The following is a 14,389-nucleotide window of genomic DNA, read 5'->3' as shown; positions in this document are numbered from 1 at the left end:
AAGTTATTTTTTCAGCACCATCATAACTGTGAACAGTCACTAAACAGGGCTGTCGTTAACCAAGGACTACTACCTGTATAGGTAATTTAGATTCAATCCTATGTACATTTAATTGGGGAGAAGTCCCACTGAAATCAGTGAAATTTAGTTCTGAGTAGACAGGTATAGGACTGATTTCATTTGGTAGATTTTAATACTTGAATCAGCATATTCAGGATCTTCTAACAAAGGCTATTTTATTAGATGTTAAAACCTATAAACTGCCTGCCTTATCAATACTGTATTGTTATGTGATCATTTTGAGCTAACTGTCTGCTTAGCTGTCACAGACTGACAGTGTGTCCTACCACACAAAACTCAGACCTGAACTGAAAGTAAATTGAGCCTCCTTTTTTTGCTTCCATCCCTGCAAGGTGGAAGTCAGTCAAAAAAGTGAGGGGCAGGAGAAAGATAGGCAAATGCACATTACTCCCAGAGCACAGGTGTTGGGAAGAAAGAAAACTTTTCTGTGGAAGTTTCTGAGCATCTGGGTTATTTGCTTGCAATAAGCTATTGCTGGGTGGCTGTAGGCATTGTGTGCTCTATGGGCCATTTTTTGCCTACATGGTCAGCTTCAGTGCTAATTCCCAATCAACATTCTTTCAGTTGGCTCCTCTTGCTGCCCAGAGGCAGGCAGGCAGGGCTCAGTAGGCACTGCCAGCTGCAGCAGCATCAAGCAGAGGTTGTAGGGGAACTTCATCCCTTTGGCCCTATCACCAGGCGAATTCTCTTGCTTCCATACCTACTCTGCATCAAGAGCTGTCAGTGCTCCGAGCTATGGGGCCTCACGAGGTGGTGCATTTGAGCCAAATGCAACCATTTCCTATGCAGAGAACTTCTCTGCATTCAATTCAGCTGCTTTTCCTCTGCTGATGTCACCCTTGCGAGGTAGCCCAGCCAAGAAGCACACCCAGCTCTTCTTTATTGTAAGGTTACATTAACAGAATCTTGCAAGTCTGAAAGTTTATCTCTTTCCCCCTCACCTTTACAGTCAAAGAAACTAGGGAGAGTCCCTTCTGAGACGTTAGTCATATCTCCATCTGTTCTGCAGGCTCAGATTTCATTTATCAGACAGTTGTATAGTCTGCGGCTCTTCTACCTGTCTCCCAAGGTCATTCCCACATACCATTCCAGCTGAAAATGGTATGCAAACAGTTACAGGTGGTTTCAGATTTAAAATAAAAGAAATATATTGTTCAGGTACTAGGATAATCTTTCTTTATCTGGGAAAAAGTGAATGAAAATGGTGACTTGGATCCTACGTTCCCTTCTAATTAGAAATTATGACTTCTCTATCAGTCCTTTTGTTTGGTAAAGCATGTCATGTATGGGGAGGGGGGTTGCATACACACGTGCCCCTGCAGTTTCCTGTGAAAGCTTCCCTTCGTTTGGAACCAAACTTTTAGTAGATGTTAGAATTCCAACATGGTCAACTTGACCTTGAAGGAGCTGTGAGTGCATTTGGTACTCAGTTGACTGTATTCTCACTCTCTATTGCATAATAATTTATTTAAAAATTGGACCGTTAAGCTAATGTATCATGCTGCTGACTCTAGAAACTCTGCTTTAATTAAGCCTGATAGTTTTCAGTGCATTTATATGTAGTGCAGCCCTTGTTTCTATTGTTACTCTCACAGTACTGGACTCATTCATGGTCTCGAAAACAGACTTCAGAGCCAACTGTTAGTGGCATCTTCTTGCAGAACATACTATGGCAGATCTTCTCGCCTGCAAGATTTGATCCTCTGTATTTAAAGTTCGGGTGTTTTTTCCCCCTCACCTTTTTTAAACCTAAATGCTTTAATTGCTGTGGTGATGATTTAAGATTACGTAATGACTGCTTTTCAAATTCTTAAATTGTTCCTTTGTAAGTAGACTATATGGGGTTTAATTCTTTTTTATCTGTCCTGTGCTATTTAAGGAGAAAGAGCGGTTAAAACAAGAAAAACGTGATGAAAAGAGATTAAATAAACAGCGTAAACTGGAACAGCGAAGATTAGAATTAGAAATGGCTAAGGAGCTAAAGAAGCCTAATGAAGATATGTGCTTAGCGGACCAGAAGGTAATCAGAATCACGTAAATTTACTTTTTATTTCCTTGCTGCTTCTCATTCCTTCCTTTCCTATTGTAGCAATTTTTTTTTCCTTTTACTATAGTGCCTTTAAAATTATGCCCATTTTACTTTAGATTGCTTGATAATATTATCTCGGTGTTTCAGGATGACTGGTATCCAAACTAAAGCAAATACTGGGATCCTCTATGCTTCTTTTTTATTTTCTTTAACTAATAGTGGACATTGTAACGTTTGGACTGTTTAGCCGATTGCTTAACTCTCTCTTCTAGTTTCCATTATGCCTCTTAAAGCTCTTGCCTTTATACCCTGTGTGGGGAATTCTGAGAAGCATCTGGTTGGCTCCTTTGGGGAACTGGAGCCTTTTTTTGGTCTGATCCAGCACAGCTCTTACATTCTTAGTTTCTCAGAACTTTCTCTCTTTTCTGCTCCTACCCTCAGCAAATGCATAGGCCAGGGGGTTTGCTTTTTTTTTTAGACTTCAGATGGGCCTACGGTTGGGTGAAATGGACAACAAAGTTTAAAACATTTTATCTTAAGAGTAGTCAGGGATGACTCTTTGATAATCGAGTTTTGATTGCCATTGCTAGAATACACCAGTCCTAGTGTTGTCCTTTTTTGCCTTCATTAATGTTTTAAGAAAATGCAACAAGTGCAGTATTCTAGCATTATTCCAGCAGCTTAGTTATTTTCCCTTTCAGTATGAAAACTCTTCCATTCAAGACCTGTGTGGGAGTATTGCTTTTGCTCCATGCTGGGATGCCTTGTGCAATTGCTAGTCTAATTTCCTGTTCAAACAAAAGGTCAGACTTGTGGCCAAAATTCTGCAATGAGGATCTAAGAGAGTACGAAATTAGTGTGTAATAGCCAGAAAGAACACTTAGTCAAATATATTTTAAAAATTATGGTTGCATTTATGACTCCTTACAAAGCGGTTGAATGGAATGTGGCCTATACATTTTTTTTCATATATTCTCACAACGAAAGGCAATAAACGGAATTTTTTAGGTGAAAGCAGAGCATGGAGAAAGTGGCTTACTGTATTCTTGAGGAGCACAGCTAGTTAATGGGCACCTTTTTAGCTGCAGCTTTGGCTCAGCCAGGCTTGTATGACCTTTTTGGGTTTGAAAATCACACGTAGCCTTTGAGTGCCACACTGGAGCCAGAACAAAGGCTAAATTTGATTTGATGGAATGTTAAATTGAACTAAATCAAACTGTTACATTTATTCTTGGTATATTTAATAATTTAATAATTGTCTCCTCCTGCTAAAGTTAAACATAATAATTTAGCGGCAACTGATGGGTAACCTAATCTTTCAGGATAGCTGGATTACAAAAGGTAGAGGGCTCCCATTTTTTTCAGAGAAGACTTAATGGGTCTAAAATACGATCCCTCCAAAGAAATGATGCTCTCAAACCATTTATGCTCAAAGCATTGATATCCTGTCTGTGGTTAGAAATTTCTTGCCAACTGTTTTAAATTTGGGAAGGAAGTCTAATGAGCAAATCTAGATTTTTCAGTATTCATTTTGATAGAAATGCTCATTGGAAACACTTGCACAACTAATGATTTTGCAGGCTGGATGGTCTGCTTTGTGCATCTCAAAATACGCAAACCTTTGGCTGCTGGCTACATTTCTTGGAAATGGCTTGCCAAAGAACAGTGCTCTAGGCTGCAAAATATGTGTTCCTTCTCTTTCTCAGCCTTTGCCAGAGTTGCCTCGCATTCCAGGCCTGGTTCTCTCGGGAAGTACATTTTCAGACTGTCTCATGGTGGTGCAGTTCCTCAGCAACTTTGGCAAAGTTCTTGGCTTTGATGTGAACCTGGATGTCCCAAGTTTAAGCATTCTGCAAGAGGGGCTGTTGAACATAGGAGACAGCATGGGAGAAATCCAAGACTTGCTGGTGAGGTTGCTCTCGGCTGCAATTTGTGATCCAGGACTAATAACAGGATACAAGGTAATGAGTACTCCTACACTATCCTTGAATACATAGAAAAATATTCAGCTGGTAGTACATTAACTGTATCTTGTGGGTTGTACCACATAACTGAAGGCTTTTCTATTTGTTGAGGTGCAGTTCCTATCATCCTACACCATTGACCGTATGGACTAGGGTTGGGATTTGATGTTCAGCAACATCTAGTGGATCAGATATTTGACCAGCCATGTCTTAAGACCCCTGTATAGATCTTATTACACTCTTCTCTGCTTCTCCCAATCCTTTTCTGTCCATGGGCTGATGCTAAATTCAGCTACAACTATTGCTCAGTTAGTAGTGAAGAGACTGTACAGTACTTAGATAGGATTCTGTATTTCATACAAATTTGGAGTATAATATGTTAACAAATCTTAGTTTGTTGTTTTATTAAACAACTGTTTATTAACCTTTAACAGTAATGTCTCCTTTCATATCTGGACTTAAATAATGGTGAGGACTATTTAGCTTTTCAAATCTGTTCTCACCAAATGTTACTTTATAAGTTTGCCTTTAGTTTGAACACTTTTAGATTATTTCCCAGTATTGGTCTCCAAACATCTGCCTACCTCCCCATGTCATTCCCAAATTTTATTTTAATCTAGATTTCTTTGAATGTATTTGTTTCTTAAAATCAGTTAAGGGGCCCTGAATTTACCTTTGCAATAATTCTAGTGTGAGATCCCACAGTTATGAAGTTGCTTGGGAAAGGTCTTTCAGTCAAAAAGGAGCCTGTATATTTCAATATAAGTAAATGTTTAAAAGTTTAAAGATAGTGTATTGGTTCTGTGAGGGCTGGCAGCAAAAATAAAATAGTAATATGTTCCAAGGTAATAGATGGTAGTGCCTCTGGTTTATGGCTTGTATTCTGTTTTGTTTTGTTTTTCTCTTTGTTATCAAATAAGAGAAAGCTGTATTACATATATGCTGTCATTACTGTCTTGGAGTGCAATTATTTACAAGCAGACTTTTTTCTCTAGGCCAAAACAATTCTCGGGGATCATTTGTTGAATGTGGGCATCAACAGAGACAATGTGTCTGAAATACTGCAGATTTTTATGGAGGGTCACTGTGGGCAAACTGAACTCACAGAGAGTTTGAAAACCAAAGCTTTTCAGGCACACACCCCAGCTCAGAAAGCATCTGTGCTTGCTTTCCTTGTTAATGAGTTAGCCTGCAGCAAAAGTGTTATAAGGTAAGAATTTGCCCTGTGCATGTTTCTGGTGAAGCTAATAAAATGATCAGTAATAGGTTTGAAATTCTGAATGAACCTCTGTACCAACAGGCTATGTTTCAGCTATAAGCTATCATTCTCAAAAGCAGGTTTCTCCAATAACATTCCATGAGATAATTGTACTTGTTTGTCATCATTAAACTGACTATATCGTTTATTCTTAACTCATAATAGTTTGAATAGGTGGCACATAAATTTGGGTAGCAAAATAATTTCTCAGCTACTAAACATATTTAGAACATGTTATGCAATAAACTATGCCTAAGTAATTAAAGTTTTCTGCTTTGACAGTGAAATAGAAAAGAATATAGATTATATGTCAAATTTAAGAAGAGATAAGTGGATGGTTGAAGGCAAACTTCGGAAGTAAGTGATACTTCTTTAAAATATCCCAGCACTTACCATTTCTGTTTAATTTGTTACATGGCTTATTTGCAAAGACAGATCTCATGCTATGTAAAATAAAGTAGCAACTCCCTTAAATGGGAAATTAATTTTGAAAAGCTCATAGTTTATTTTTGATAGTCCATTGAAGAAAAATAACGGTAGTGGATTAGAAGGCCTCAGATTGGAAGTAAGTCATACTATGATACTTGTAAGAAATAAGTTTGTTTCTCATTTGAAGGTTTGTGAAAGTATTAAATTGGGGTTTGGTTTTTTGTTTTTTGTTTTTTTACATTAGTAGAATCTGATTGGAACAACTGCATATTTTTACCTCTGAAAGAAGGTTTATAGGGCCAAGTTATTTTAAATAACCTTTATTTATCACCTTTAAAACTGCAAATTATTTATGTAATCAGTTAAAAATACCTCAGAGTTTGTCATATAATTGTAAGTATTTCCTGTGGTACATCTAGGGAATACATCCCACTACTGAGGTAGTTCTGTTCGCTACAAAACAAATGGTCAAGTTTTTAAGGATGCTATTTTTTCCATTGCACAAAACAAAATTCCATACAGCAAGTATAATAGCTCAATCTACCATAGAATTTGAAGGGAAAGTAATTGTAAATCACCGGAGGGTTGTGCAGCCCTGTGCTATGCATAGCCAGGCTCCACTCTCTTTTCCTTAGTTGTTTTTCTTTCTTGTTTAGCAAATCAAGGAATCCTTACGCTGCTCGTGTTTCTAACCCTATTTCTCCTTCCCCACCCCTTTAATGCACCTCTGAAGAAAGAAGAAGTAAAGGAGAGCCACAGGAGGGAGGTAGAAGAAGTAAAAAAGAGATTTAAAGCAAATTACAGGAAGAAAAAGGTCTTGACTGTGAATTTCTGTTAATAGTACTGACTCCCAATTTATACCGTTTTCATGATTATATCTATGGGGCCCTTGTAATCATTAATTCATATAAGAAACCATGTTCTAAATCACCCTATCCATGGGCTAATTAACATTTGAAGTTGCCCTGCAGTCTCCTATGCAAGGAGGCTTGCTTGCCACCTCTCACCTGGGGAGTAATTCAGTCTTCTTTTAACTGTCTTTTCAACAAATGTAAGTACAGTACTAGATTTGGGGGGTATAGCTATTTCTCTTCTTTTATTTAGCTCTACTTTTTTTAAAAAGCTGGCAAATCTTATTTTTCGAAATCTTTCCTTCTTTGTGATTCTCAGCTTCTTGTTCTCACTCCCATCCCCATTTTATGTGATGCCTCTATTTCTCTTTCACTATTCATTCATTAATGTCATGAGGATGAGCTGAGGGTTCATTTCATTTTGCATCTGTTGAAGTCTCACAGAGTAAAGTATTTCATTGGTCAGTCTTAAGACAGCATGTATATCTTGTTCAGATCCTAGATGTGTATCACTCCTTCAGATCTTTATATGCCGTGTATCATCCTTAGCTGCAGAAGATGATAAAGCTTTTATTAAGTATTACATTCTAGCTGTCATTCACAGGAGGCATAAAATATACCTAATTAGTAGAAGGCAAGATTATTCATATTTAACTTTCTTTTTCTTTTCTATCAGACTTACTTAAGCATGTATTTTCATGATCTCTTGAGTGTGAAAAAGTTACGTTATATTTTTATTCTGCCTGTCCTCCCAAAGTTAATTTGCAGCGTCCCTGTTTCTTCCCCCAATATCTTTAACTTAACAACTAAGATTGTTGTATAGTTGATTAGACTAAGAGATGTTGACCTTCACATGTTCATCCATTGAGTTTTGTTGCGTGACTAAACATTTTAATCCAATGCTTTTGGCCAAAGTCCAATCTGGTGTTTTCTACACTCCAGTAAGATGCTTCCCTTAGTTAGAAAAGGCCTCATTATTGGGCTGTGTTATTTTTTTCAGGGTAAAATACAACCCTATCCTATTTGGAGTGATAATGAACTAGAATAAATATATTAGAAGGAGACATTAGGTGACTCTTTTAAATTGCTGTTTTACTGGGCTCTGACCATAGGTGTACCTTGCCAAAGACACAAGAAATGTGCAGTTTATCTGTGGACTAGAACTTTGTTGAAAACATCAGGCCAGCTGTTTGCTGTCTTTGTTGACGCTGTGATTTCACCCTTCTAAGTAAATGATTAGGAAGGAAACAGTTCTTTTATTGGGGGTTAGGAAGGGCAAGTAAAAGTAATTGCATACTGCCAGAACTGTCTTTCTGGTTTATTCTTGTTAGTTGAATGTGGAGAAAAGTAAAATGTATTGGCTAGCAGCAATAGAGCTTGTTTAAACATGGCAATAGATTAGTAGAAGATCTCTGGAAAGAAAATCAAAATCAAGTGGCACTTAATGCCAGACTCTGTGACTATCAATGTAAGTTTTTCATGCGTGTGTTTGAAAAATGTATTTTTGTTTGTTTGTTTGTTAATGTATAATTATCTTCACCAAGATGCCTGGTCTATTCTAATACTTCTTATGCTGAACTGTAATATTTTAGAATAGGATGTTCCATGAGCTTTGTCAGTGCACAAGCACAGAATGCATCATTAATTAATTTTTCAATGATTGTAATACTGGTGCAGATATTTAAACTGAGATATCGGTATCATTTTACTTCTTAAAGCATATTTATAGTATAAAATATCAGTCTAATATGTCCTTGGTCAAGCAGTGGGCATTTAACTATCTGCAAATTAGAATATTAAAAGTAATTTTCATATTTTGGACTAGAAGAATAGCTTATTGAGGATAGCTAAACATTTTAAGTCATCCCTGTATCTTTCTTTACACTAGTCTGATAAACATCCTCCAGTTGAGTTCTTTTTAAAATCATAAGCTTTGTTCCAGTCTGCCTTTTAAGAAGCCAGCTGCACTGCATCATACCCACTTGCTGTATGGAATACTGTTTTGTAGGATGGGCGAAGAAAGGAAGAAAAAGAGACTGAAAAAATACATAGAAGCATTCAATTATCATAATTTATCTACTTTTGCCATCCTAATTCGTACTCTTTCTCCTTTCTTTTCTTTCTTGTAAAATCCTTGCCTTTTCAAAAACACACATTTTCATATCTCCTTAAATTCTGTTATATGCCAAAATACTAAAAGGGTGTGTGCAGCCTGGCTATTGAAGTACATGCTAGGCTGTTTCAGAATATTTGCCTGTTAGATTCCTGGTAGTTAGAGCTGTAACATCTGCTGTATGGAATCTTGTTTTGTAGGGTAAGAGATGAAGGGCTACCACAACTGTACTTACTGGTATGTAAGTTTCTTTTGTTTCATAAAAAATGAAACTAAGGCTTCTGCTACCAGAGTGCTACAAGATTAATGCTTAATAAAATATCATATAAAGTAATATGCAGACACTTGAGAAGAAATTTGTATTCAGATAATCCACAACCAGGCATCAGATTTTTATCTTCTGGTTAGAGTTGGCATTGGGCTTTTAAAATGTGTATGGAAAGAGATTACAGAGATTAAAGAATTGACCAAAAGAGGAATACAGCTAAATACTTGTTTCTTCAGCTTATAGGAAAGGCTATGGAAATCTTTCTGCTGTTCCTGGCTGTTGTAACAGAATTTTAGTGTATTCAGTAAAATTCACATTAGACCCATAATATTTGGTGAATAATTAGATAAGAGTTGAGATTTTGTGGTTTCTGATGATTCCTAGCAAATAAAATCAAACAATTAAAGTGCTTAGCAAATACATTTACATCTTCAATAAAAATGAGTCTGTTGGTGAATTACATTTCTCAAGTGCCAATTCAATAGCTACAATAAATTGTGTGACAGAAATGGTTCAAATGCATAAGGAGAAGCGCACAATTTCCTCTCAATGAGATGTGGAGGAACTATGTACGTTATAGCAACACTCCATAATATTGTTTGTCTGTCATGTGTTTGAAGGCTTAGAATCATTCATGCTAAGAAAACAGGCAAGCGAGATGTTACAGGAGGAGGTGATATAGGAGAAGAACCCCATTCACTAGGTACGCCCACACCAGGCCGAAAAAGGAGACGGAAGGGAGGAGAGAGCGATTATGACGACGACGACGATGATTATAGCGATGATCAAGCAGACGAAGATGAGGAAGAAGATGATGACAAAGATGATAAAAAAGGAAAGAAAGCAGATATTTGTGAAGATGAGGTGAGTGTTTCTCATAAATATTAGATTATGTTGAAGTTTACAAAGTATATATGACTTTAATATAGTGTTATATTAAAAGCCTTGACTGAAAAAATTCTAAAACAGGTTATGACAAACTCCCTTGAGTTCCTTAGGTTTATAATTAAGAGATACTTCTGTCTTAGAGACAAAATAAGGGATCTGCTCTGTGTGAGTGGTATGTGTCTGAATTTAAAACACTTTAAAGAACCAGTTGATTTTTGCTGATTTAAAAGTAGCTTGCTAGTCTTTTATCTGTGGATGGATATGAAGAAACCTTGAACCTCCTGAGCTAATCTCATGGTTCTTTAAATCCTGGCCTAAGTTTATACTTTGTAACTTTAGTGTCTGTTCTAACTTTATGTCTGTCAGGGAAAAGATGAAACTCAATTTTAATTATTCCTTTTTAAAGAAAAAATAAATTTAAAAAGATATTATATGTATATATCAATTGATAGTGGTGTATTTTGCAACCAACTTATTACATGAAGTTGCTTTTATGGTTTTACATCAGTGCTAAAATTAAATTATAAATTATCTTGAAGACTGACAGTCTATTATTGACTATAAGAAAACAGTTGAATGAACTTTTAAGGAGTATGACATGTAATAGAATCCAGATGGTGATTGTTTCAGACTGTAATTCTTCAAATCTGTGCCAAAAGGTGGAATCTTAAAGTACACAGAGATAGTTTGGGTAGATTATAATATATGTTTTTTTGAGAGAATAGTAGGAGAGTGATATTGTGATAAGGAAAATAGCTGAGGAGGGAGTAGTTAAAGCAGAGGTACAAATCAATCAATGCAGTGTGGATTACTTAAAATGAAAGTCAGTCCTACTTAGGTTGCTGAAATTGTCATGTGCTGAAGTTCTGAAGTTACATAATTCTAAAATCTTCCTAAAGGGGATAGAGTTTGTTTGATTGTGGCATTAACATTTCTTATTTACCAACTGTGTAGAGGCATGAGGGGGAAGGAATAGGGAGGGTCTGTACTGTTGTGTCCTTTGCTGAAAAGAAACTGCCATGCTAGGTATTTCTGTTTTTGACTTAGAGTGATATGCAGTTGCCCATTATGACTTAGCATTATGTGGAATCAAGACTTATGGCCTATTCAGTGAACCAAGGCTCAGCATGATGTGCGAATGAAGCCATAGTGCCATTGCATGTACTAGCCTTGCTGAGATCAATAAGTTTAAAAAATCATTGGTCTTTTGTTATACTTGTGCCTAGCTATGTACAGCTGCTGTAGAGAGTAAAGATCCCATTTGAGGGCCACATCCCATAATAAATATGTTTATGATTGCAATGCCTTTGTAATTTTTGAGGCATATTTCATAAAATTCTGTTTTTATATTTGTGAGTACAATTAGTATATAGAAAATAATGCATTACTGCATTTCATTTGTTGGCGGTAGGATGATGGGGACCAGACAGCAAGTGTCGAGGAACTAGAGAAACAGATTGACAAACTGACTAAGGTAAGCTGTACCTCTATAAATCTAAAGTCAGTAAAATGTAGATAATAGTTATTTTCAAAGTGTTCTTAAATAGATCCTTAGCATTTATACACATCACTGGGATTTTCCTCATTGCCTTAACCAAATTTCAGACTTCTTGAGGAATGAGGAAGGATGAAGCAACTTGCTACAGATACCACAAAGTGTAAAGCAAACTCCTGGACCTGGTTTAATTTAAATCTGTCAGATATTATAAAAAGTCAGGAATCCAGGGCTGTATCCAGATGACAGTTGATTGCTGATGATGTCATTTGATGCTGACACAAGCCTGCAAAGAGTACTATAAAAAATCATCATGTTGCCTTGTTCTGTGGTCTGTTATTTGGATTATGTGATCCAAATGTGCTCTCCATTCTGGAGTCAGAGCAATCCTTGGGTGCTTTGGAAGACTTGAATGTGCTAATGGACTGCTCCTGGCACTCTTGAGAGTATCCTTAGCAAATATTAGTACCATGATTACAAGAACCGTGAAACTAGTTTTGTGAATCCAAGATGACTTAGGCTTTCCTTCTAAAAGTAAACCTGGTGCAAATTGCAAATTGTTTTTTTAAAACTGGAAAGTTACCTTCTGATTCCATCTATAGTGAAACAACTGTAATAGAGCAAAACTATTAGTTTAAATCAGGAAAAGGGCTACCTGGAATTTTTGATCCTCTGCCTCTCCAGTTTGATTTCTTCTGCCAATGCATATTTTCAGGTCTGATGTACATTCAATCCAAGTAAGCTGCAGTTCGTTTTGGATCTTGCTGTCAGCCATCTATGCCTCATATAAGAGATCTCCCCAGCCTTTAAAGACAAATAATTTGTTGCCATCTCTTTGTTTCAGCTGAAGCAAGAATATGGCATTCAGCACGTTAACTTTTCCCCCTGTATCTATGGACACTTGAGTACTAGTTTTGTCTACAGGTTATCCTAAACATAATTTATCTCAAGGCCAGACGAAATACCTCATTAGTTTCATATAAGGAGCCACAACATCTCAGATTGGCCTGGCTTGTTATATAGATGTACGCACCATTTGCTGGGTGGCATAACTGATAAGATTTCATTTGCTTTCATGCAGTGAAAATCTTTGATCCTTTTGTTCCCTGGAAATTGGTAGCAAAAGCAAAAAAGCTGCTTGTGGAATGTCTCCTTCAATTTTGTCCAGTGTGACACATCACCCATTGGGCTCTCTCAATTTCTCAGACGCAGAATAAAAGCATAGTTTTGGAAAGCTTAAACATCCAAAAAGTGTTGTGATCTATCTGTTGTTCATTGGCATAACTTTGAAGAAAATCTTTATGACCATACCATTATATTTTTTTGATACAACAGCAACAAAACCAGTATAGAAGAAAGTTATTTGAAGCTTCTCACTCTTTACGCTCAATGATGTTTGGCCAGGATCGTTACAGACGTCGATACTGGATTCTGCCCCAATGTGGGGGCATTTTTGTTGAAGGCATGGAAAGTGGAGAAGGTAATGAGCTAGACCTGGTAACATTGAAAAACAATGTGCATGACTTTTCTCTACCAAAGCCTTCCTTTAGCCAGAAGCTAGTGTTGATAAGTCTTCACTGAAGGACTGAATGTGTTTTTATGTTGCCTCAGTGAAATATTGCTAATCCTAAATTTAAAGTTTGGAACAAATTAAATCTCTGGCAGGAAGGTGTTCTATAAGGCAGGTGCCGTGCAGAGAGGGACTGTTTCTTAGGCATCACCAGGTGACAGAGCTTCACTGAGGGGACCAGGAGCATGCCCACTCTGCTGGATCTAGTGGGACTGGCAGAAGCCACAGAGATAGGCAGTCTCGCAAGAAACTTGGCCCCGTGCCCTGTATGACTTTAAAGGTGATTATCATCTATGCTAATAGTATTCAAAATGCCCTATCACTAGAGGTTGAAATTGGGAGAGAGAAAACGCCAAACACTTCCTTTCCTTCCCATTTCTCTGTTCCTTTCGGTGTGTTTCTCCCTTTTCTTTTGTTCTTTGTGAAGATAATTATTAATGCATGTTGACACATGCTAAAGGAGAAGCGGAAAAATGTGTGGATAAAGAATGAAAGGTTTTCTTATTTAAAAAATGGAACTGCTCTCTGAACACAGAGTTAATATAATTCTGGAGAGTTTACATTTCAGAATATTTATCCAGTGACAAATATTTATCTGGGAGGGTCTGCTTCTCTTTATGAGGAGTTATAGGTGTAAATTTGTTATACATTTTAATTCATCCACATTCTTTTGTTTTGGTGATGCATGTTCTGGTACAACTAGTAACACAATTATTGGGTTTACTGTACTCACCTTACATAAAAACACGAAGAGAGAAAAAGCTCGATATTAAAAACGAATAGTACATTCCTTATACTGATATTTGAATCTTAGTTATAGTAGGATAATGCCTAATTTTAAAGCACTTTATAATTGTTAATTAAAAATAAGCAATTTAGGCACTGGAAAAAATAAGGTAAGTAAATTAAATAAAAATAATTTTCCTTGGGACTCGGAATGAAGCATAAGTATGGTGGGTGCCGCAGAATGGGATTTTTTATAAAAAAATGTTTTGTCAGAGTTTTGCTGCCAAACAAAAAAAAGCCCCATTGCTGGTACTAACCCATGGGTTAGGAGATATCTCACTTTGTGCTAGGTACTTGTGGAAGTGATCCATGTTGCTTTTATTGTCTATACATAGCCCTATTTTTTTATCCCTTACTTTGAAATTCTGGAAAATATGGTTCTTTCCCCAACAGTGTTACCATTGTGATTTGGAATATTATTAGAACAGGGTTCTGATAGTTACTTTTCAGTTATATTATAGACATGTGTGTGTAAGGGGTGTGTGATATTTTTAAGTGTTCTGTGGCATAGGACCTTTTTGTTGAATAGTGACTTGTAGAATTTTTAGTTACACTACAAGTGTATCTTTGTACCATAAAATATATATATATATTTTGCATCACTAAAATGGAACAGTACTCCATGGAATAGGTTAGGACACCAAATAGAGAGATATA

General features: G+C 36.6%; 1 protein-coding gene across 23 annotated transcripts in view; it reads left to right on the top strand.

Moving 5' to 3' along the window:
• BAZ2B (bromodomain adjacent to zinc finger domain 2B) overlaps positions 1-14,389 on the top strand; it is a 214,393-nt gene that overhangs the window by 180,595 nt on the left and 19,409 nt on the right. For all 23 annotated transcript variants that reach the window (XM_088146609.1, XM_088146600.1, XM_088146596.1 and 20 more), the window contains 7 exons: positions 1,961-2,101; positions 3,817-4,071; positions 5,070-5,284; positions 5,615-5,689; positions 9,614-9,857; positions 11,293-11,355; positions 12,712-12,856. In XM_088146609.1, coding sequence (XP_088002735.1) covers positions 1,961-2,101; positions 3,817-4,071; positions 5,070-5,284; positions 5,615-5,689; positions 9,614-9,857; positions 11,293-11,355; positions 12,712-12,856 — 1,138 coding nt within the window. The remainder of the gene's footprint in view (positions 1-1,960; positions 2,102-3,816; positions 4,072-5,069; positions 5,285-5,614; positions 5,690-9,613; positions 9,858-11,292; positions 11,356-12,711; positions 12,857-14,389) is intronic.

This window comes from Python bivittatus, unplaced genomic scaffold, assembly GCF_059951505.1.
Source record: "Python bivittatus isolate LINGU-HERP-01145 unplaced genomic scaffold, Pbiv_v1 ctg000480_np1212, whole genome shotgun sequence".
NCBI lineage: Eukaryota > Metazoa > Chordata > Lepidosauria > Squamata > Pythonidae > Python > Python bivittatus.
The sequence above is the reverse complement of the archived record's forward strand: the minus strand, read 5'-3'. Positions and strand labels throughout refer to the sequence as shown.